The sequence below is a fragment of the Pongo abelii genome, chromosome 12, assembly GCF_028885655.2.
Source record: "Pongo abelii isolate AG06213 chromosome 12, NHGRI_mPonAbe1-v2.0_pri, whole genome shotgun sequence".
Lineage (NCBI taxonomy): Eukaryota > Metazoa > Chordata > Mammalia > Primates > Hominidae > Pongo > Pongo abelii.
Genome location: NC_071997.2, coordinates 42067692 through 42091116, shown reverse-complemented (window position 1 = coordinate 42091116; position 23425 = coordinate 42067692). Strand labels below are relative to the sequence as shown.

The 23425-nt window shown below is 36.6% G+C and overlaps 1 protein-coding gene across 2 annotated transcripts in view; it reads right to left on the bottom strand.

The window, feature by feature from the left end:
- Nucleotides 1-7330: 7330 nt before the first annotated feature.
- Nucleotides 7331-23425, bottom strand: part of TMEM87B (transmembrane protein 87B) — a 61180-nt gene continuing 45085 nt past the window's right edge. For both annotated transcript variants that reach the window (XM_054547930.2, XM_054547931.2), the window contains exons 16-19: nt 19048-19121; nt 17287-17339; nt 11882-11912; nt 7331-10551 (exon numbers count right to left, since the gene is read on the bottom strand). In XM_054547930.2, coding sequence (XP_054403905.1) covers nt 10492-10551; nt 11882-11912; nt 17287-17339; nt 19048-19121 — 218 coding nt within the window. In that variant the 3' untranslated portion in view covers nt 7331-10491. The remainder of the gene's footprint in view (nt 10552-11881; nt 11913-17286; nt 17340-19047; nt 19122-23425) is intronic.

The window sequence follows — 23425 nt, the reverse complement described above, 5'->3', positions numbered from 1 at the left end:
TTCAAGTGATTCTCCTGCCTCAGCCTCCTGAGTAGCTGGGATTACAGGCACCCACTACCATGCCCAACTATTTTTTATATTTTTAGTACAGACATGTTTTTGCCATGTTGGCCAGGCTGGTCTCAAACTCCTTACCTCAAGTGATCCGCAGGCCTTGGCTTCCCAAAGTGCCGAGTAATTCTTTTAATCTTTTAATCTTTTGTAGGGTCTCCCTATGTTGTCCAGGCTGATCCTGAACTCCTGGCCTCAAGCGATCCTTCTGCCTCAGCCTCCCAAAGTGTTAGGATTACAGGCATGAGCCACGGTATTTTGTTCTTTTTGATGCTATTGTAAATGGGTTTCTTACTTTCATTTTTGGATTATTCATTGCAAGCTTAAGAAATATGATTGATTTTCATATGTCAATCTTGTATCCTGAAACCTTACAGAACTCATTGTTGTTCTAATAGTTTTTTAGTGGATTCCTTAGAGATTTTTATATATAAGATCATTAAATCTGCAAATAGAGATATTTTTATTTTTCCATTTCAATAACTTTTACTTCTTTTTCTTTCTTTCTTTCTTTTCTGATTTCCCTGGCTAGAAGCTCCAGTACAATGTTGAACAGAAGTGGTGAGAGAGGACATTCCTGTCTTTTCCAGATCTTAGGGGGTGTCTTAGTCTGTTCGGCCTGTTATAACAAAATATCTTGGACTGGGTAACTTATTAACAACACAAATTTATTGCTCACAGCTCTGGGGGCTAGGAAGTCCAAGATCAAGGTGCCAGTAGATTCAATGTCTGGTAAGAGCTTGGTCTGTGCCTCATAGATGGCAACTTCTTTTGAATCCTCACATGGTGGAAGGGGCAAACAAGCTCCCTTGGGCCTCTTTGATAAGGGCAGTAATCAAATTCATGAGGATGCTGCCATCATGACATAATCACTTTCTATAGGTCGCACCTCTTTTTATTTTTAATTATACTTTAAGTTCTTGGATACATGGGCAGAATGTGCAGGTTTGTTACAAAGGTAGGTTGCACCTCTTAATACTATTCCACTGGGGATTAGGTTTTAACATACGAACTTGTGGGGGACACAAACATTCAGTCCATAACTGGGGGAAAGCTTCTAGTCTTTTGCCATTTAGTATGATGTTAACTATGGGTTTTTTTCCGTAGGTACCCTTTGTCATGTTGAGATTTCACTCTACCTCTAGTTTGTTGGTATTTTTTTTATTATGAAAGGGTATTTCATTTTGGCAAATGCTTTTTCTACAACTATTGAGATACTCATGGCATTTTTGAGTTTCTGTCCTATTCCTATGATGTATTACGTTAATTAATTTTCAGGTGTTAAACCACCTTTGCATTCCCAGGATAAATCCTGCTTGGTCCTGGTGTATAATTCTTTTCATATGTTGCTGGATTTGGTTTGCTAGTATTTTGTTGAGAACATTTGCTTCCATATTCATGAAAGATATTGGTCTGTAGTTTTCTTGTGTTGTCTTTGGTCAGTTTGAGCATCAGGGTAATTCTGACCTCATAAAATGAGATGGGAAGTGCCTTCTATTTTTGGGAAGAATTCATGAAGAATTGGAACTAATCATTCTTATTCTCTTTCTTTCTCTTTCTCTCTCTTTCTTTCTCTTTCCTTCCTTCCTTTTCCTCCTCTTCTGTCTTTTCTCCCTCCTACACCCTCCCTCCTCCTCCCTCCTTCCTCTTCCTCCTCGTTCTCCTCTTCTTCTTCTCCCTCTTTCTCCCTTCTCCTTCTCCTCCCTTCTCCTTCTTCTTTTTGAGACAGGGTCTCACTCTTGCCCAGGCAGGAGTGCAGTAGTGTGATCATGGCTCACTGCAGCCTTGACCTCCTGGGCTCAGGTGATCTTCCTGTCTCAGCCTCCTGAGTAGCTGGGACTACAGGTGTACACCACCATGCCTGGCTAATTTTTTAATTTTTTTGTAGAGAAGGGATTTCGCCATGTTGCCCAGGCTGGTCCCGAACTCCTGAGCTCAAGTGATGCACTTGCCTTGGCCTCCCAAAGTGCTTGGATTGCAGGCATAAGCCACTGCACCCAGGCTAATTCTTCTTTAAACGTTTAGTAGAGTTCAATGGTGAAGTCATCTGGGCCTTGACTTTTCGTTGTAGGTAGTTTTTACAAATTACTATTATGAGTCTATTCAGATTGCCTATTTATTCTTGAGTCAGTTTTGGTAGTTTTTATCTACCAGGAATTTGTCCATTTCATGTAAGTTGTTTTACTGACAAAATGTTATTCATTATATTCACATATTCCCTCTCCTTTTTTGCTCTGTTTTCTGTACGTCTTATCTTCTTTGTTCCTCCACTGCTGTCTCCCGTTTTGTTCAAAAAATTTAGTAGCTTACCATTTTAATTCCTTTCCCATTTATTTTAGTACATTTTTTAAACGTTATTTTCTTAGTGTTGCCTTGGGGTCTACCAATAATGCCTTATTTAATTTACTTATTTTTTTGAGACAGAGTCTCACTCTGTCGCCCAGGCTGGAGTGCCATGGCACAATCTCAGCTCATTGCAACCTCTGCCTCCTGGATTCAAGCAATTCTTCTGCCTCAGCCTCCTGAGTAGCTGGGGTTACAGGCGCGTGCCACCACGCCCAGCTAATTTTGTATTTTTAGTAGAGAAGGGGTTTCACCATGTTGGTCAGGCTGGCCTCAAACTCCTGACCTCGTGATCCACCCGCCTCGGCCTCCCAAAGTGCTGGGATTACAGGCGTGAGCCACCGCACCCGGCCAATAATACCTTAATTTATAAGATTGTAGTTCTGAGTAATACCAATTTTAATAGTATGCAAAACACTTGCTCCTGTATGGCTTCTCTCCTCCTCTCCTTTATGCCGCTATTGTCACAAGTTGTATTTTTACACATTATATGCCCATCAACTTAGACTTATGACTAATACATGTTTCTTTTAAATATACTAGGAGAAAAAAAGAGTTACAAACAAAAATACATTTATACTGTCTTTTATATCTGGCTAGTTATCTTTACTGGTACTGTTTATTTCTTCATATGTATTCAAATTACTGTTTAGTGTTCTTAAATTTCAGCCCAAAGTACTTACTTTATTTTATTTTATTTATTTATTTATTTATTTTTTTTGAGATGGAGTTTTGCTCTTGTTGCCAGCTGGAGGGCAATAGCACCGTCTCAGCTCATTGCAACTTCTGCGTCCTCAGTTCAAGCGATTCTTCTGCCTCAACCTCCTGAGCAGCTGGGATCACAGGTGCCCATCACCACGCCTGGCTACTTTTTATATTTGTAGTAGAGATGGGGTTTCACCATGTTGCCCAGGCTGGTCTCGAACTCCTGACCTCAGGTGATCCGCCCGCCTCAGCCTCCCAAAGTACTGGGATTACAGACGTGAGCCACCGCACCTGGCCTACTTTAGTATTTCTTGCATGGCAAAACTACTAACAACAAATTCAGTTTTTATCTCAACTGTCTATATTTCTATTCATGTTGAATGGATAGTTTGCTTGGATATAGAATTCTTGACTGACAGTTGGTTTTTCTTTCAGTACTTTAAATATATCATCCCATTGCCTTCTTATCACCATGGTTTCTGAGGGGGAAAAAATTAGTTGTTAATGTTACAGAGGATTTTTACTAGGCAATAAGTCACTTCTCTCTTGTTGCTTTCAAAACTCCATCTTTGATTTTGGTTTTCCATCATTTGATTATGATGTCTCAGTACAGATCTCTTTGAGTTTATCTTATTTGGAGTTTGCTAATCTTTTTGATTAGGTAGACTGTTTTTTGTCAAGTTTGAAAAGTTTTCAACCACTATTTCTTCAAGTATTTTTCTTCCTCTCTCTTCTTCTTCTGGTACTCTCACTAAGTGTGTGCCTGTATGCTTGAGGTTGTTCCACAGGTCTCTGAGACTCTTAATTTTTCTTCATTCTATCTTCTTTTTGTTCCTCACACTGAATAATCTCAACTGACCTATATTCAGATTCACTGATTTTCTTCTACCTGCTAAGATGTGCTCTTGAGCACCCTCTAATACATTTTTTGTCTCAGTTATTGTACTTTTCAATATAAGAATTTTCATTTGGTTCATTTTTATCATTGCTATCTCTATTGACATTATTTGGTCAAACATCATTCTCATACTTTTGTTTATACTTTTTTAGCTCATTGAATATTTATAAAACAGCTTACAGTTTTTGTCTAGTAAGTCAAACATCTGGTCTTTCTCAGGAACATTTTGTTTTGATGCTCTTTTTTTTCTTGTGAGAGATACACTGTCATTTCTTTGCTTATGTCATAATTTTTTGGTAAAGACTAGACATTTTAAGTAATATAATGTGGTAACTCTGAAAACCAGTTCTTTCCCCTTCAATGGTTTGCTGTTGTTACTACTTGTTGTAGTAGTAGTTTAGTGACTTCTCTCAATTAATTCCATAAAGTCTGTATATTTTGTGGTATGTGTCTCTACTCATAACTGAAGTCTCTATTCAGTTATGCAATGGTTAGCCAATTATTGGACAGAGACTTTCTTAACCTCTCAGCACCAGTAAATCTCCCAGTCTTTGCTGAGGTGCTTGTGTGTATGGTGGGGCACACCTTCAGCACTCATTCAGGCAGTTTACAACTAACTCTGCCTTAGCCTTCACTTCTTGTTTGTGGTCTTTGCTGAACATGCAGAGCCCTATGCATGCATGTGACCTTTTAGATTCCCATAAGTATGTTGAAGGTTTTTCAATGGCCTTATGGTCATCTCATTCTTTAGCCTTCCCTTTTAAGGTTTTTGGTCAGTCTATTGTTTGCTTTGAATGTTATTTTTTGCTTTAGGCAGCTGTGACATTAAAAAACATGCCTGTGAATACTTTTAATAAGCATCCCCTGGAAAGAGGCATTTAGCACTGGGAAAGCTGTGACTCAGGTCAAATAAAGACAAGCCTTTCTAGCAGACTCCACTGAACCCCAAGAAAATCTCCACTTATCAAATGAAGAAACAGAGAACTGGAATTATGACCATGTAGAGACAAGAATTTGGAAGCTGAAGACAGACAATGAAGTCATATGAAATGACGTAGCAAGGGGTCACCAAAGCATATGAAATGTATTTCAAGTTTTGATGCCCAGTCCAACCCTTCTGTGGCATCTTTTTCCCCCTGATAATAAGGACCAGAGGTGAGAAAAACAAACTAGGAGGCAGTCTTCAACCCTGGTCTGAGGGAACTATAGCCAGTGACACTTTCCTGGTCCTCCATTTTCTCATTTGTAAAATGATCTTAGAGGCTCTTTCCAGCTTCAAAGTTTTAAAATATACCCAAATAACTGTTTTTCCAGGGAAGTGCTGTGTGAATTATTTTTAAGTTTTTTTTCTTCATCCCCAAATTTGTTTAGTGGCATTTGGTAAGTAAATTTATAAAAATTGTAAAGGGAAGAATTAGAGAAAAGAAAAAGATTAGAACTCAAGAGACATTACTTTGGCACCACCTGCTGGATAGCGTTCACATTTTTTCCTGTGCATAAACTTCCATTGCAGCTTCTTGTTATTTTTTTTAAATGATTTTAAGGAAATACTGTCAAAATTATTTACATCTGAATTCAGATATAAATCAGGTTAGCCTCTGACCAGATGTAAATATCAGGTCACCTCTGTTAATGTAGCTGTACATTCCCTATCACTTAAGGGGCATAAAACTTGCTCTGGGTAACTTCATCTTAACACAAGTGAATCAATCCTGGAATGTTTGCATTTCATATGCCATTTGTTTCAGTTGAGTCTCAGTCACGCCTCAATCATTGCTGTACCTTTCATGTTAACCTTAGCTGCCTCCTGAAGGCTATGCACCAGGCACTTTAGACACATTATCTTACTTAACCTTTTCTAACAAGCAAACAGCACTTTGTTAACCGAAACTCCTCTCTCCTCAGGACTTCGAGGACAACCCTTCCAGGATGATTCCCACCAGTATTATACCAGCCTTGCCAACTGCCAGGATGGTAAACTATCAAATTATTTAACCTCTCAGTTTTCTAATCTACAGACCAAGGGAAATAATACTTCATTGGCTACTGTGAGAATACAGTGGTTACCAAAGACTGGCACTCTGCAAGTGCTCCCAAGTCTCCCAAAATTGTCATCAGTCTTATGACAACAACCCTTCCTTTCCCTCTGGGACTACCCATCTTGTCACTCTCACTCCTCACACGTCAAAGCTGGGAGAATGTCCGTGAAGAAAATTCCCCATGTCCCATCTACTTACAGCAAGATGGATTTTTTTTAATCAGATTAAGCTGTGAACCAAGAACACACTTTTCTAGATTTTCTGATATATAGTCTAAAGCACTATTATGATTATGATTATGATTATTATCAAGACGGAGTCTCGCTCTGTCGCCCAGGCTGGAGTGCAGTGGCACAATCTTGGCTCACTGCAAGCTCCGCCTCCCAGGTTCACGCCATTCTCCTGCCTTAGCCTCCCGAGCAGCTGGGACTACAGGTGTCCGCCACCACACCTGGCTAATTTTTTGTATTTATTTTTAGTGGAGACAGGGTTTCACCGTGTTAGCCAGGATGGTCTCAATCTCCTGACCTCGTGATCCACCCGCCTTGGCCTCCCAAAGTGCTGGGATTACAGGCGTGAGCCACCACGCCCGGCCTTTTTTTTTTTTATCTTTATTTCAAAATAATAATTAAGTTACAGAAAAGTTGGAAGATACAATACAATGCATTTTTTCTGAACCGAGAGTAAGTTGCTCTACCTTATTTTTACATAGATAAGCATTCACATATGTGCCACTACATCACAGTTCTTAAAAGTATTTTTATTATAAATTCTTCATAATTTAATGGCTATACAATATCCCATAAAGTAACTGGTTAAACCATAATTCACTTAACTATGATATTGTTTGTCTCTAATTTTATTTCTACTTTAATGTTATAATAAACATTTTTTGGAGAAAGTTTATTCTGTATTTTGAATCATTTTTTAAAATATCACCAGAATTGACATTATTCAAAGGTTATAAACACATTGTTGAACTTTTCACAAAAAAGGAATCAACTGTATTACCATCATTAATAAGTGTGCTCATTTCATCAGACTTTGAAAGCAAAGGGATTTTACAAATATACCATAGTATAAACTTAGGTTAATTTGATTTTTTAAACTATCCCCTATCTTTTGGTTTGCATTTCTTTACTACTACTGAGGTTGAACACTTTTCCATGTTTGATTAGCTGTGCCTCCTGTTTTAAGAATTTTATGTCCTGCCATCTATTGGAGTCTATATATGTCTATATGTCCTACAGACTTATATAATCTAGCACCAATAAATACTATCAAGAATCAATCATTCAAATTCAGAGCATTTTTATTAAAAGAACAAAATATTAAGGCACAAAATACATCAATTTTTCAAATGAAAACCCTTCAAATGGTTATGTCCTACATTCAACGAAACTTCTTCCAAATTACGGAATAATTTAACTTTTTAAAACAGAAAAATACAAGTTCTTAAACGCCTAAAATTTCTCCCCAAATAAATGTTTTCTTAGTTTTAATGAAGTTTCTTCATGCGGTACTGAGCTCCAATATTATAATGTACACTTCCTTAAAAATCTAGTTTTGCCACTTATATACATTCAATATGTTTAACCAGTATATTAACCAATAAGTTAAACTTCTTTTAAGTATAAGGCTTGGTATTTTGTATTGCTTATTGCATGCTTTAATCATACAAAGACACAAGTACCAGAACTAGTGATTATAAATCTAGCATAGCATCTGTCAACTTTAGTCATATATAGCCTAGTGCAACAGACTCAAACTTTTTTTTTTAAAAAAAAGGATATATAAATCAAAATGTATATGTACATTTTTTATACTTTCAGCTTGACAGTATAGTAATGTAAACATTGTACTGTAATATAAGGGGAAAAGGTGGTATTTTCTACAGGATGTGTAAGTTAAAATATTATTTTCTTTACAAGAAAAATATGGGAACATTCTATCATCTCTCAGGCTTAAAAAATTCACATATTCACATATTTTTCCTTATTTTTGCAATAAAATTAATTGCTACCTAAAGCAGAGACTTAAATACTAATCTAAATCAAATCATGAAAATTCCCTTTTAAGCAAATTTCACACATCATATGAATGAATGGCATAACCAGAACACTTAAGCATTTTGCTTAGAAAAACGTCAAACCAGACCCGTATCCTCACTAACAGTGAGACCCATCCTGATGGGGGCATGCTAAAAGTAAACTGATTTCAGTGCCTCAGAGGCCCTGATGGCCAGTTTCAGGAAACTTTGTGCAGAAGCAGGGATGATGAGCTGCTCAGTAGCCCTAGGTATAACTTCTCCTGGTGTCCTTCCTGTGAACTACAGCTATGGCACTAGAGCACCCCTCTTGCGTATGTGAGGGGCCTAAGAAGACCCTTCATAGAAATACTCGATCCAGGTCATCAGCCATCAAGAGATGGCACAAATATTACTGAAGGTGACAGACAGCACATGCCCTTCTAGAAACAGTATTTGTGATGAGGTTACTAGGAGGGAATTCTGCTTTCTCTGGATGGAAGAAAAGTTTGCACTGCAGCCTGTAGCTGAGCTACAGAGGTAGCATCATTTATCCTACCAGCTGTAGAAAGACATGTTTTGGTAAACATTACTGAGGTTCTGTCAGAGACAGTTTCCCTTATTAACATACTCACCATTAACTCCTCACTCCCACTCTACCAGATTTGCAGCTCCTACTGCCTGCAAGCCCAGTATTCCACATTTTAAAATTCAGCTAGAGCCACATAATGAGTAAGGGATCAATCTGTCTCAAAACTTGGGGAGTGGGGTATTAGATAACAATGTTACTGGGCTAAGGGGAGAATACAACAGAACATAAACGCTGGGAATTATAGTGGGTTGGAACCCATTACTGCAGCAGAAACTGAAATAAGAAATGGAATTCACAATTGTTAAATTACTTTTTTTTTTCTCTCTAGGAAGGATATCCCAAAGCAAGGGCATCTTGAAAAGCATGATTTTCTCAGTAATGTTTGCCAACACTGTTCACTTTCCACATGGTCACGACTGAAAACATTTACCAATATCTTTCAAGTGATATGACTACCAGAAATAGATCTTCTTTACTACCCTCTCTGAAATGAGTAAACAAGAAATAAATTCAGAAGGTAGGCTTTCGAAAGAAAAAGAAAAAAAATTGCTTGCGGCTTCACAGTGAAAAAAATTGGAGTGTTTGTGCCGGTTAAGATTTTAATGTTTTCTTAATCAAAATTCTCTGAAGTCATTCTCAATTTACAAGGTTAGAATTCCTTCAAAGAAAAGACATACAAGACTCTAGCCTTAATTACTATTCTAAATGTCCACTAGCCCTGTATCTTTGGTCATGATAGCAGCAAAATATTCACATTTTCATCATACTACATTCAATTGCCTTTCAAGTTTAGAACATTCTACATTTTAAAAAAAGACATTAAAGCTAAAGATCTCATATTACACATTACAAATATATGATGTAATGAAATAAGGTATAAAACATGGTTGAAGGTTAAGAAATTAATTATAAAATCAACAGTGATGCAGCATGCAACTAAATGTACGTTTTTATTATGAAATGTAATATGCCAAGATTATGTAAAAGATACAGTTCTAATTTCCACAAAGTTCACCAGTAAAGGGTCTCCCAGCTTGCCAGGTAGGAAGTGCTCTGGGGGAGCCAAGTGGCCACCACCCACCCCGGCAGACTCAGCAGCATCGCATGTACACATGGCCTGAGTGAGGGACAATGAGGGTAATTCTTTGGTAGTGACCCTCAAGACATCTCTCTCTGTGCACTTGTGTTCCCCTGAGCTCAGAGAAGACCTAACTCCGTGATTTGATGTGCATGATGAGACTCAAACAAGGGCTTTGTACAGATTTTTTAAAAAGGGTGGGTGGGGGGAGCGGCAAAAACCTATAAATATGCCTATATTCAAACATTAACTATTTTACTTAATATCAAATCACTTCAGTACAAATATCAAAGAAAAGTATTATTGCATCTAGTAAACCCAAGACACAGAGACACGGATATACTATACTCCAGAAAATCACAATATCTACCTCAAAGGGACTAGAAAAAAGACCAAGGGTATTTATTAAAAAACATTTTTCTTTAATCTGGAATTGTCATATGTTCCAGAGAAAAGAGGGAGAACCCAAACCCACAGGCCTGCCACCTATCAGCTAAGAGGCATCTGTGCAGATCTTTATCACAATACTTTCCTCAGGTTATTTCCAAATCCAATTTAATGGATATTCAACTGACACTCAAGACTCAGTTTTAAAAGGACTGTAGAACCCTCCTACCATCTGAATTCTTCATTTTGATACACAGACTTCCAAGATAACACAATAAAAATTTTTATGCAATATCAAAACAAAGCTCGCTTTCAGTCTTGATGAAGGATAGTCCTTCAGGCTTAACTACATTTCACTTATATGGGTTCCAATCATATTATCTTTTCTGAAGAGAACATTTTTTCAGCCATTTCAGATCTGGTCATGATTTCCTGAAGAAAAAACAAGAAGATATGTATCAACATGTTGATACTACTTCCAGAACCCTAACAAAAATTTTCTAATCTTTCAACAGCCACATTTAGGGAAACTAAATATATTCCATAATATACATGGAAATATCAGATACAGAAAATAAAAGGCCAAGTACAGTGACTCATGCCTGTAATCTCAGCCCTTTGGGAGGCCAAGGCGGGAAGACTGCTTGATGCTAGAGTTTGAGACCAGCCTGGGCAACATAGTGAGACCTCATCCTTATAAAAAATTTAAAAATTAAAAAATAACCATATAATCCATACTCTCCAATAATGTATAGTCAGTTATCTGCTGAGAAGTTCAGAAAACTTCAACTTCCTGCTAGCTAGAAAACATGTCAAGTTCAGAATCTCCAATGAGAGGCAGGAATAGAGCTAAAATGGATTTCTTAGGCCTAGCTCATCTAGAGATTTGCCTCACTTTTCTAAATTAATGTATTATTGAAATTACAAATGAATTATTACTAAAACTTTAAATACAGAAAGATGTAGCATAAAATTACCTTTAAAGGGGCATTTAAATTACTTTTAATCTACATGCTACATCTTTCTGTAGAGTTATGAATCTTTCTGTAACGCTACATCTTTCTGTAGAGTTATGAATCTTGAAGTTTAACTGTTTTGCAGCAAGGCCTTCTCAAACCTTCCCATCCCAGTACAGTCAAATAACAGACTGATGCCAAAATCATTTCCTTCTCTTTCAACATATACAGCTCTGGCTCCTCTTACGTGGTACAGCCACCATATAAGCTACTACTTAGCTACCACTAACTTCCCTCCACTCGTCCTTTTTGAAAGTTAATGTTCCATGCATTCAGCCTTTAATTCTTACACTTCAGATTTCTTCCCGCCTTGTGCCACACAACTTAATGTCCAAGTGATCCACAGCTAATTTTTTTCCCAAAAACTTTCCTAAATCCACATCCTCTACCCAAATTTCCTGCTTAGTAAATGAAAATGAGATTGAAACTTAAATATCTCAGCAAAATATCTACAAGTATCAGAGATTAACTTAGAAAAACTGCCATCTTAAAATCTTTTAAACTCAAGATTTCATAAAATAATCCTTCATTTCTTTCATACCAATAAGTATTCACCTTGTTCTTGTTTGAAATGGGGATTTTATCCATAAATCCTTTCAACTTTACCCACAAATCAATTCATAGCATCTTTCTGTCTGCTCAATTTATAATAATCTTAAAAAGTAGTTTTCAGAACTTCTTTCTGAAATACATCTCTACTTTGTGAAAATATCAGCTCCAAGGAAATAAGCAAAAATATATTTTACCTCATCTGAATCCACTAACACTGGAAGAGCTCTGAAATAAAAGGGAAAAAAAGGTGATAATGTTGTTAACAGTAAGGCCAGTGTATCCATGAAAGCCGAATACAGGCACATGCCATGGCCCACCAATTCTCACTCCTGGGTATCCACAGGTGACAGAAGGGAGCATCTAGGCTCGCAGACAGACATGCAGGAGTTTTCACAGTGGTGCTGTTCTCAATAGCACTCAACTGAAAATAACCCCAATCGGTAAATTGCGGGTTATTCAGACAATGGAATACTATACAGCAAAGCAAATGGATGATCTACTTGAGGGATAAAATTTTAAAACTTGACACAAGTAATCTACAGTTGTAGACTTCAGGACAGCAGGACCTTTGGGAAAGTGGGCTCCTGATGTGAAAGGGAAATGGGAAATGGGCTTTTTAGGGCACTAGCGTTATTCTGTTTTTTGATCTGGGTGATTATACAAATGTGCTCATTCAAAAATTGTATTGCCAACCTAACCCATTTATGAGTAAACACATTATGAAAGGTGGTATTTACATAATCCAGCATTTGCTTAACTTCTGTGTCATTATGACCACTGCCTGGATGTCTGCCAGAAAAGGGTACCAGAGACAGAGTGTTATACAACAGAACTTTTGCTCAACAAAAATAATACAGATAAAAAGAAAAGACGAATGTAACAAATGTTAAGTAAGTTTAATCTAGCCTCAATGTGCGACAGAGGTCTGAGGGAGGAGAGCCTGAAGGAAATGTCCAAGTGCCAAAGTTTTGCCATGAAAGAGCCACGTGCAACTCCAGAGGATGCTACCTACAGTGCGGTCCATGGTGAAGCCAGGAGGGCCAGAAGACTGACTAGGTGTGAGGAAGGAGCCAAGGCAGACTGTTTGGAATAATACGATTAAGGAAAATATGGGGGAGCAGACAGCGTTAGAGGAAAGGTGAACCAGAAGGCAGTCTGCTACATGCTTGGCACCTTGTTTAGAGCTAAACACTAGCAATATCAACAATGGTCCCTGCTATGACGTTAATGACTACTTAAAACTTATTAAGAATGATTCAGCGCATTAAAGAGGGAGATAAGCTATGCTAATGTCACCTTCATGGGTTATCGAAGATGAGGAAATTCACAGTGAATATCATACCAATATCTCATAATACATATCATGTGGTTATTCATGATCTGTTTAAAATGTCCCATGACTTATAAAATTTTTGTTCCATTTCCACAGATGTATAAGGGGAAGGCTTTTCTCTGTGTTTGAAGTCTAAATACTAAACTTGCTATGTAAATTGTACATTCATTTTGGATAGCATTGGGCTACACTTCTTTAAGTTTGCGTAAGTGAAGAAGCAAAGGTTCCCAAGAACCTAAAATTTTGGAAATCATCTTAGATTACAGAGCTCTATTCATTTCACATAAATGGTTCATGAAGACATCAAATAAGAAGTTTAATCTTCTATATTTCAAAGGATTTTTCGTAACCAAGAATATATTTCATCTACAGAAAAAAATAGTAGAGAATGGTGACTTCCTCACATGCAAACAGAACTACCTAGGAGCCTTATTGGTTTCCAGCAAGAAGTGATGGCACAATAGGAGGTAAGCCTGCTTAAATAATTTCCTTCTAAAATGCTTAGTTATGAGTTTCCAAATCTGGAAAATAATGGTGGCCACCTAATTTGAATCTCTCCATATAGTCTTGCTCAAAAAACCATAAAATTACTAAGGATCGCAAACAAAACCACAAAAGACACATGCCTTCAGCATTACCAGAAAAACACTGCAAACTTGAAATTATATGTAAATAGAGAAATAAATGTCAAATTCCAACAGATTCCCTGCTGTGACTGCAAGCTCACGGGTACAGAGAGCAGGGAAACAGAGGGTTGAGAGACTTTGGGAAAAACAGTAGAGGGGTGGGAGGACTCAGACAACCATAGACAAAATTCAACCCCTCCAAAAAAGCCCAACACTTAGTGCCAACAGACTGAATAAAACCAGTGACTTGGAAGAAGTTCACAGCACCTGCTACACGGAAGGGGCTCAAATCGAGTGGGACAAAAAGTAGCAGCCTTGAACGATCATTGTTTTCGGGAAAGGATCATATATAAAAAAGAGGAATATTCCTTGGAGATGTGATCGTGTAGTAAATAAAAAGAAGACAGTAAAAAGTGGGGGGTAGGGTGGGGGAAGGTCTGCAGAAATAAAAGAAAAACAAAACAATGCCAACCTCTCCTACTCCATACCATCAACGTCATCCATAAAAGAAACTACAATTCATGCGCACTGATGGAAAAAGGCACTCAAACCAGGAACCTTCATCATAAAATCTCTCAGAATGGGAAAACCAAAATCAATTCCATATAACAGTGCAGGAAAGAAAAAAGAAGGAAAATGAAAATCAAAACATTTTACAGTAGAAGAAAACTATAGTTATAACACACAATACTCCAAATTAAATATAATAACTTTTTTTTTTTTTTTTTTGGTTGAGACGGAGTTTTGCTCTTGTTGCCCAGGCTGGAGTGCAATGGCGTGATCTCGGCTCACCGCAACCTCTGCCTCCCAGGTTCAAGCAATTCTCCCACCTCAGCCTCCCGAGTAGCTCGGATTACAGGCATGCACCACCACGCCTGGCCAATTTTTTTTTGTATTTTTAGTAGAGACGGAGTTTCCCCATGTTGGTCAGGCTGGTCTCGAACTCCTGGCCTCAGGTGATCCGCCCACCTCAGCCTCCCAAAGTGCTGGGATTACAGGCGTGAGCCACTGCGCCCGGCTAAATATAATAACTTAAAAAGAACATTTGGCAATATTAAAAACATTCTACAGTAAGAAATCTAAAAACCAAGAGCAGAAGTAGATAAAAACAAAGCACGAAGAAATTCAAAGAATCAATCATAATTAGAAAAAAAATTAAAGAAAAAGACAAAAATGATTCCAGTGATGGAGAAAATTACAAGGCATCCAAGGGAGAATAAATTCAACAGAAATCTTAATGTGTGGTAGGAAAACAACATAGAAAATGAAACAAAGAAAGAAGGAAAAAAGGATCACAGAGAAAGTGATTGCAATACAAGAGAGCAAGTAAAGCTGGACAGAAAAGGACAGATGATCCCTTCCACAAAAAACACTGACAAAACCTGGACCAAAATGTCAAAAATAAGTAGCTGGCCGGGTGCAGTGGCTCATGCCTGTAATCCTAGCACTTTGGAAGGCCGAGGCAGATGGATCACCTGAGGTCAGGAGTTCGAGACTAGCCTGGCCAACATGGTGAAACCCCATCTCTACTAAAAATACAAAATTAGCTTGGTGTGGTGGCGCCTGCCTGTAATCCCAGCTACCCAGGAGGCTGAGGCAGGAGAATCACTGGAACCCGGGAGGCAGAGGCTGCAGTGAGCTGAGATTATACCACTGCACTGCACTCCACCCTGGATGAAAGAGCAAGACTCTGTCTCAAAAAAAAAAAAAAAAAAAAAAAAGTAGCTGAAGGCACTGGAAAATGACCAAGGGACATGGATCTGAGAAGCTCAACAAATCCCAAGAATAGACAAAAAAAAAAAAAAAAAAAAGACCATACCTAGGCATATCATAAACACAATGCAGAAAAGCCAAATATAAAGGAAAAATCGAAAAACAGCAAAAGATAAATGTCACATCACACACATGAGAACAACAATACAATTAATGACTACTTTCTCCTCAAAAACAACAAAAGCCAGAAGATATTGGAAAGACATGTTGGAAGTGCTCAAACAAAAGTCAATCAAGATTTCTATATCCAGCAAAACTATCCTTTAAAAAGGAAGGCAAAGTAAATACATTTTCACATAAATAAAATCGAGAGAATTTGTTGTCAGCAGACCTATCCCATAAGAAATATTAAAGAAAGACCTATAGGAGGAAGGTCTTAGCTCATATATAGAGGAAAGAAAGAAGAAATATTAAATACATGGGAAACATAAAAGAATATATACACCCATATTTTCCTTTTCTGACTGCTAAAATAAAAAAGTATAACAGTGTATTGTTAGCTTCATAACGAATAGGCAGTTCTTACTTTGCATAGACTATTTATACATTAATTTCAGTTACCACAATTTAGTTAAATAACACTAGTCCCCCAACAAGGCAGTTTGAATTCCATAGTTAAATAACACTAGTCCCCAACAAGGCAGTTTGAATTCCAGTAACTCATAAGTGCAATGACATATCACTTCATAGTCACTAAGAGCTAAAAGCAAAAAGGTGGACAATAATAAGTGTTAATAAAAAATGTGAAGAAGTTGGAACCCTCATACATTGCTGATAGGATTGTAAAATAATGCAGCTGCTTTGAAAAACAGCTTGGCACTTCCTCAAAATGTTAAACATAGAGTTACCATATGATCTAGCAATTTCACTTTAGGTATACAGCCAAGAGAAATGAAAAATATGCCCACACAAACCTAGAATCATCATATTCATAATGATGAAAACTAAGGATAAAATGAAAATCCTGAAGGCAGCCAATTCCTCCGCCCTTCTCACCCAAAAAAACCTCAACCCACACAAACAAAACCCCATAGAACATGTGGAGGAATAAAGGTAAGAACTAAAGCAGACATCTTTCTGAAACTATGAAAGCCAGAAGACATTCAAGTGACCAACCTTTTAAGTGTTGAAAGAAAAAAAGGTCAACAAAGACTTCTATTCCCACAAAAATATCTTCAACAAAGGTGAAACAAAGACTTTTTCAGACAAACAAAAATCTGACAGATTCACTACCAGCATACCTGCACTACAAGAAAGAAATGTAAAGGCAATTCTTCAGGCAAAAGGAATATCACAGTATACAGAAGCTATCTAAACAGAAACCAGACGGGGGCTAGGGAGGGAAAGACCAATATGTAAAAAAATGTTATCATACTTGGCTATTCTATTTTTTACTATGGAAACAGCTATCTAGAATTCTTGTGTCAAACAGAACATAGATAAAGAGGATCCTGAATAGCTCAAAGTTTCCAGAGGGGATTCCTATACTCATGTTTTTCCTCCAAAACCTTCCTCACAATACATGGTGCTGTGGTTACCTTTAAAAAAAAAAAAAAAAAAAAAGTTTACATACGTTTGACGTTTTCCATAATAGATAAAAACCGAAATGATCCTGATAATGGCAGATCAGAAAAAGCTAGAGTTGGTTAGAGGCCACTAGTTTTAAAATGGTTGCTGTACAGTGAAAAACGCAACAAGCCAGGGTTTTGTTTTCTTTGTAGTTCTGTAAGGGCCACGTACTGGTGGTAGGGGCTTACCCAAATATATGGAAGTATGAGGTTTGAAAAGCACATGACAAACGACGAGAACGATCCCTTTTAAACTACAGCCTAAAATTTAGAATCAAACTGTAACAGAAGGTACTTACACATCTGTGAATGAAGAGGGAATATTTTCTTCTACCCACTTCAAATCTTCATCCTGTAGAAATATTTATACTTAGCATTTGCTTAATATCACCTGACAGCAGAATTTTTAAAACAGAATATACGTATAATTTAAGTGTTTAAATGTAAATATTTGACATTCTTTTAGTTTCTACATATGTCCTGAGCTGGCACTCATGCCATACAGAAATTATGCCACTGTTTTCTTACACACGCAAAAATGGATTTCAGATTTCTACACTTCTTGGTTTTAGTTGGATGTATGAAATATTACTTTTTTTGTTCTGAGAAATCACAGTAAAAACACAAAGTTCATTTGTAAGATAGAAAATAGCAAGGATATTGAATTTTTGCTTTGCCACACTCATTATGCCTCCTAATTTGTTCAAGTTCTTATATAATGAGTTTATAACTTAAAAAAAAAAAAGATGATAATACAAATATTCTTTTTTTTGGTTTTTTTGTTTTTGTTTTGAGACAGAGTCTGACTCTGTCGCCCAGGCTGGGGAGCAGTGGCATGATCTTGGCTCACTGCAACCTCCGCCTCCCAGGTTCAAGCAATTCTCCTGTCTCAGCCTCCCGAGTAGCTGGGATTACAGGCACACGCCATCACATCCGGCTAATTTTTGTATTTTTAGTAGAGATGGGGTTTCACCATGTTGCCCAGGCTGGTCTCGAACTCCTGAGCTCAAGCGATCTGCCTGCCTCAGCCTCCCAAAGTGCTGGGATTACAGGCATTAGCCACCAGGCCTGACCTCAAATATTCTAACTTTAGAAAAGCCTATTTATTTGTATCACTCATATTTATGCTCATCTCCCTGCAGGTGTCAAGAAAAGGAAAGCAGGTCAGCTGAGGTAGCTATCTGTCTATATCTGTCTATCTTATCTATCTACCTATCTATTTTATCCATCCATCCATACTTTCTATCCACCTCTCCAGTCTATGTTATCTATCTTATTTATCCATCTGTCTAATCTATTAGAGAATTTGCCAAATCTAACAGATAAAAAATGTCTTCACATATTATCTATCCTGTCAGAACTTATATACGCATACACAAATTTTTACATAGTATTAATCACAGCACATACAGTTATAAGAAAGGAAAGTATAAAACTATATGATAGACATTTCCATTTTACATCGTTGCCTTCAAAAACATTTTTATGTATAAATAACATGCAGAAAATATTTTTTAGCTCATCTCTGCCCAATGTTTTACAATTTTATTCAAGCTTCTCCCTTCCAAAAAAAAATCTGTTAATTTTGGTAACCATGTAGGTAACACATAAAGTTCTTTACCAACAGATAACAAATGTTATTTTAAAATGGCTTCAAAAATCACTTTCATATGCTGAAAAGTTAACACAAGCTTTTATTGGAACAAAGCTTTCCCATCTCAAATGTGCAGATGAACAGCCTATGGAATCTTTTCAAAAAGCAGATTACAATTCAGGAGCGTCTGGGGTAGGCCTGAGACTCTGCATCTCTAACAAGTTCCCAGATGATGCTCATGCTGCTGGCCTAGGAATAGCAAGTGAGAAGTGAGATCGACAACGAAGGTATTTCAGTTATGGACAACCAGGATTGCTACTTGGCAACACTAATTTTTATAACAACAACAAAAAAACTTAGTAAAAACTGTTCTTCTAAGAGTCAATGAATATGACACTCGTATAGCTCTCTAAAGTAGTGAAGACTAAGGAAGACTAAGATTGTACTAAATATATACCATACTCACAAAGTTCTCAGAAGTGGCAGGCTTGGCTGTTCCATTGGAAACTGATTTTGAGGCTCTTAATTTTATTCCTTCGGCTATGAGAGACATTATAAACATATATATTAAATCACAAAATAATATTTTCCTTTAGAAATTTAATAATCTAATAAGAAAAAAATTACATCTTTTTAGAAATGGAGGGTTAATAATGGAAACTTTAGGCAAGATGCTGGATTTACCATTTGGGAATGTAGGAAAGATACATGAAAAAAGTTCACAGATTTTTGAAAACTATTTGTCAGAACCACCAGGTTTTCAAGTTTCTTGTTTGAATCCTAGTTTTAGAGTTTAAACAAACAAGTATACATGCATACATATTTCCTTAATTGCAATTATTTTAAAGTTTATGGATTTAAAAATCTTCAGGATCCATGGTATATTCAAGAACAAAACACATCTTTGGGTATGCTTTACATCCCTGATGTACAAATTTTGAAATGTGTCTACGGCATAAAGAAGATAGGAAAGATCAAGATTTCTTTCACATTTGACCAAGGCTTTTCTGTATGTTTGCAGTTTCAGTGGAGCAAAGGCTAAGTGTCTGCATCCTGGAACTAGACTGCCTCACTGGAATCTTGGGCAAAGCAATTAACTTCCTGTGACTTAGTGTTTCTGACTATAAACTGGGGATAATAATAATTTCTACCTCACAGAGTTCTAGTGACCATTGAACAAGTTAGCACACATAAAATGCCTGACACACAATCCATGCCCAGTAAGTAGTCACTTTTGTTATTACACTAATTTGCAAATATTGCTTCTCCATAAACTAGAACAATTATAACATAAGCTGATGTAATAAATAAAAATGAGGTTCCTCAATCCAAAAATGTTTTCCTGGGACATTCAAAACCCAACATTTCTCTTAGAAGGCGAATACAGTGATTTTTAAACACTGAAGTGTGTGTGTGTGTATATATATATATATTACAAATTTTAAGTGTACAGTCTGAAGAAACCTGACAAATATATACACTTGAGTAACTACCATGCCAATCAATACAGTTAACATTTCCATTATCACAGAAGGTTCTTTAAGTTCCTTTCCAGTCAATCCCCACCTCACCAAAAGCAACCACTGCTCTGATTTAGATAATCATCTAAATCATGCAACATAATCATCTAAATCATGCAACATTTTCATGCAACAAAAACATTTTTGAGATTAAGTTATGTTATAGAGTGTTGGTTACTTTTTATTACTGAAAAGTATTCTATTGTATGGATTTACCACAATTTATTTATCTTTTCACCTGTTTGTAGATAATTGTGTTACTTCCAGTTTTGGATTAAGAATAAAGCTGCTGTAAACATTCTTGTGTTTCTGTAGACATCTGCTCCATTTTTCTGGGTAAACCTTAGAGTGGAACAACTGAACTCTATGATAGGTATATGCTTAACTTTGTAAGAAGCTGTCACATTGCTTTCTAAAGCAGTCATGCTATTTTACATTCCTTCAAGTACTGTATGAGAGAGCCAGCTGTTCCACAACCTCTCCAATAGTTCATGCTATCAGACTTTTTAATTTTAACCATTCTAGCAGATGTGTGGTGGCAGCTCATTATGGTCTTAATTTGCATTTCCCTGATGACTGATTATATTGAGCACATTTTAACAGGTTTATTGGCCATTCCTATGTCTTCTTTGAAGTGTCTACACAAGTCTTCTGCTCATTTTTTGCAACATAGGTTATCATTTATTGATTTATAGGAATTCTACTTATATTCTGGATATAAACCCTTTGTAAGATATATATGTACTGAGAATATTTTATCTCCCACTGTAGCTAGCCTTCTTATTTTCTTAAATTCTTCCTGATAAGCATAGATTTTAAATTTTGATAAAGTCTCATTTTTTAATTTAATGGTTACTGTTTTTCATGTCCTAAGAAATTACCCCATCCAACGTCATTAAAATATTTTCCTGTTTTCTTCTAGAAGAATACCAGTTGAAGCTTTTCCATTAGGTCTGTGATCCATCTTGAATTGATTGTGAGATGTGCAACAAAAGTCTAGATGATTTTTTTTTCTACACGTTTATCCAGTTGTTCCAGTACCATTTATTAAAAAGACTATCCTCTCTTCATGTAAGCCTTGGTGCCTTTGTTAAAAATCAACTGACCACACATGCATGGGTTTATTCCTGGACTCTATTTTACTACCTTGATGGATTTCTCTATCATTATGCCAATACCACACTGTCTGGATTGCTGTAATCTGAAATAATTATGTCTTGAAATCAGTATAAATCCACTAATTTTATTTTATTGAGAGATAATTTGCATACCATATTGAAGTACAGTTAGATTTTGAGATATTCACAGAGACTTGAGATATTCACCACTCTCCAATTTTGGAAAATTTTCATCACCCCACAAAGAAATCCCAAACCCATTAGCAGTCAGTCCCTACTTTCCCCCTCCTCTAACCTGTGACAAGCACTGATCTACTTTCCGCCTCTATGGACTTGTCTATTCTGGACCTTTCATATAAACAAAATTATACAGTATGTGGTCTTTTGTGATTGGCTTCTTTCACTTAACATAATGTTTTCAAGGTTCATCCATATTGTAACTACAAGAATGTTAAGGATCTTCTAGGTCTTTTGCTTTTCCATATACATTTTAGAATCAACTTAACCATTGTATTTTTTTTAAGTCAGCTAGAATTATAATTGGGATTGCACTGAATCTATTTATCAGACTGGGAAACTGACAGCTTAATACTGAGAGTTCCAATTCAGACACAGGTTCTATTTCTACATTTACTTATTATAAAATTTATGTCTGCATTGTTTTATAGTCTTCATTGCAGAGGTTTTACGCATTTTTCATTAAACTTATTCCAAGTATTTTATTTTTGAAGGTATGGTAAATAACATTTTAAACTTCACCTTCAATTGTTTTCAGTTAATATGTAGAAAAACAACTGACTTCTGTACATTGGACCTATACCCTATGACTGTCACAGTCACTTAGTTCTACCGTACTTTTTCTTTTCTTTAGACTCCTTGGGATTTTTCCATACATAACCTTGTTGCCTGCGAATAAACACAGTTTTACTTCCTCTTTTCTACATGTTCTTTCTTTTACATTCTTTGGAGTTTTGTTTTGCCTCTCTGCACTAGGTAGGACCTCCCATACAATGCAGAATCAAAGTGGTATGTACATACCCTTGCACTTTATCCCTAATCTTGAGAAGAAAGTGTTCACTATTTCACCATTAAATAGAATTTTAACTGTGGAGTGTTTTCATACCATTTTAGAATTAGTTTGCTGAGGCTTTTGTTATTTGTACCCACTGAGATACTTATGTCATTTTTTTCTTTTTCTTCTTTTATGTGTACTATTTTATTTTTATTTATTTATTTATGTTTTTGAGACAGAGTCTTGTTCTGTTGTCCAGGCTGGAGTGCAGTGGCTTGGCTCACTGCAAACTCTGCCTCCTGGGTTCATGCGATTCTCCCGTCTCTGCCTCCTAAGTAGCTGGGATTACAGGCACACACCACCACGCCCGGCTAATTTTTGTATTTTTAGTCGAGAGCGGGTTTTGCCATGTTGGCCAGGCTGGTCTCGAACTCCTGACCTCAGGTGATCTGCCTGCCTCGGTCTCCCAAACTGCTGGGATTACAGGCATGAGCCACCGCACCCAGCCTTATTTGTACTATTTTAATATGATGAATTATACTGAGTGATTTTCGGAATGTTAAAACAGCCTTGCAACCCTGGGATAAAGTCCACTTGATCATGATTGTCTTTCTATATTTTGCTAGATTTTATTTGCTAATATTTTTAAAGAATTTTTGTATGTCCACTCATTAATGATATATTGGTCTATAATTGGTCTATAATTTTTGGTCTATAATTTTTTCTTGTAATGTCTGTTAGACTTTGGCATTTCAGTTGTATCGGCCTTTTAAGTACTCCCACCTCCTTTACATTCTAAAGATTTTGTGTAAAATTAGAATATTTCTTCCATTTCTTCCGTAAGTATTTGAAAGGACTCACTAGTGAATCCATTTGGGCCTGGTACTTCATAGGAAGATTTTAAATTAAAAAAATTTTTTTTAAATTTCTAATAGATCAGAGCTATTCAGACTTAGTGGCTCAGGGTTAGAATTAAGATTGGGTTGTTATGTGTGTTTTTCAACGAACTTGTCTGCCTCATCCAGGTTGCCCAATTTATTACCATAAAGTTGTTCATAATATTTCCTTATTTACCTTTTTTACCATAGTAATGTCCTCTCTATCATTTCCAACATTAGAAGTTTGTCTTACTGTACTACAGTTGACCTTTGAATAATATGGGTTTGAACTGCTCAGGTCAAAACATGCAAGTTT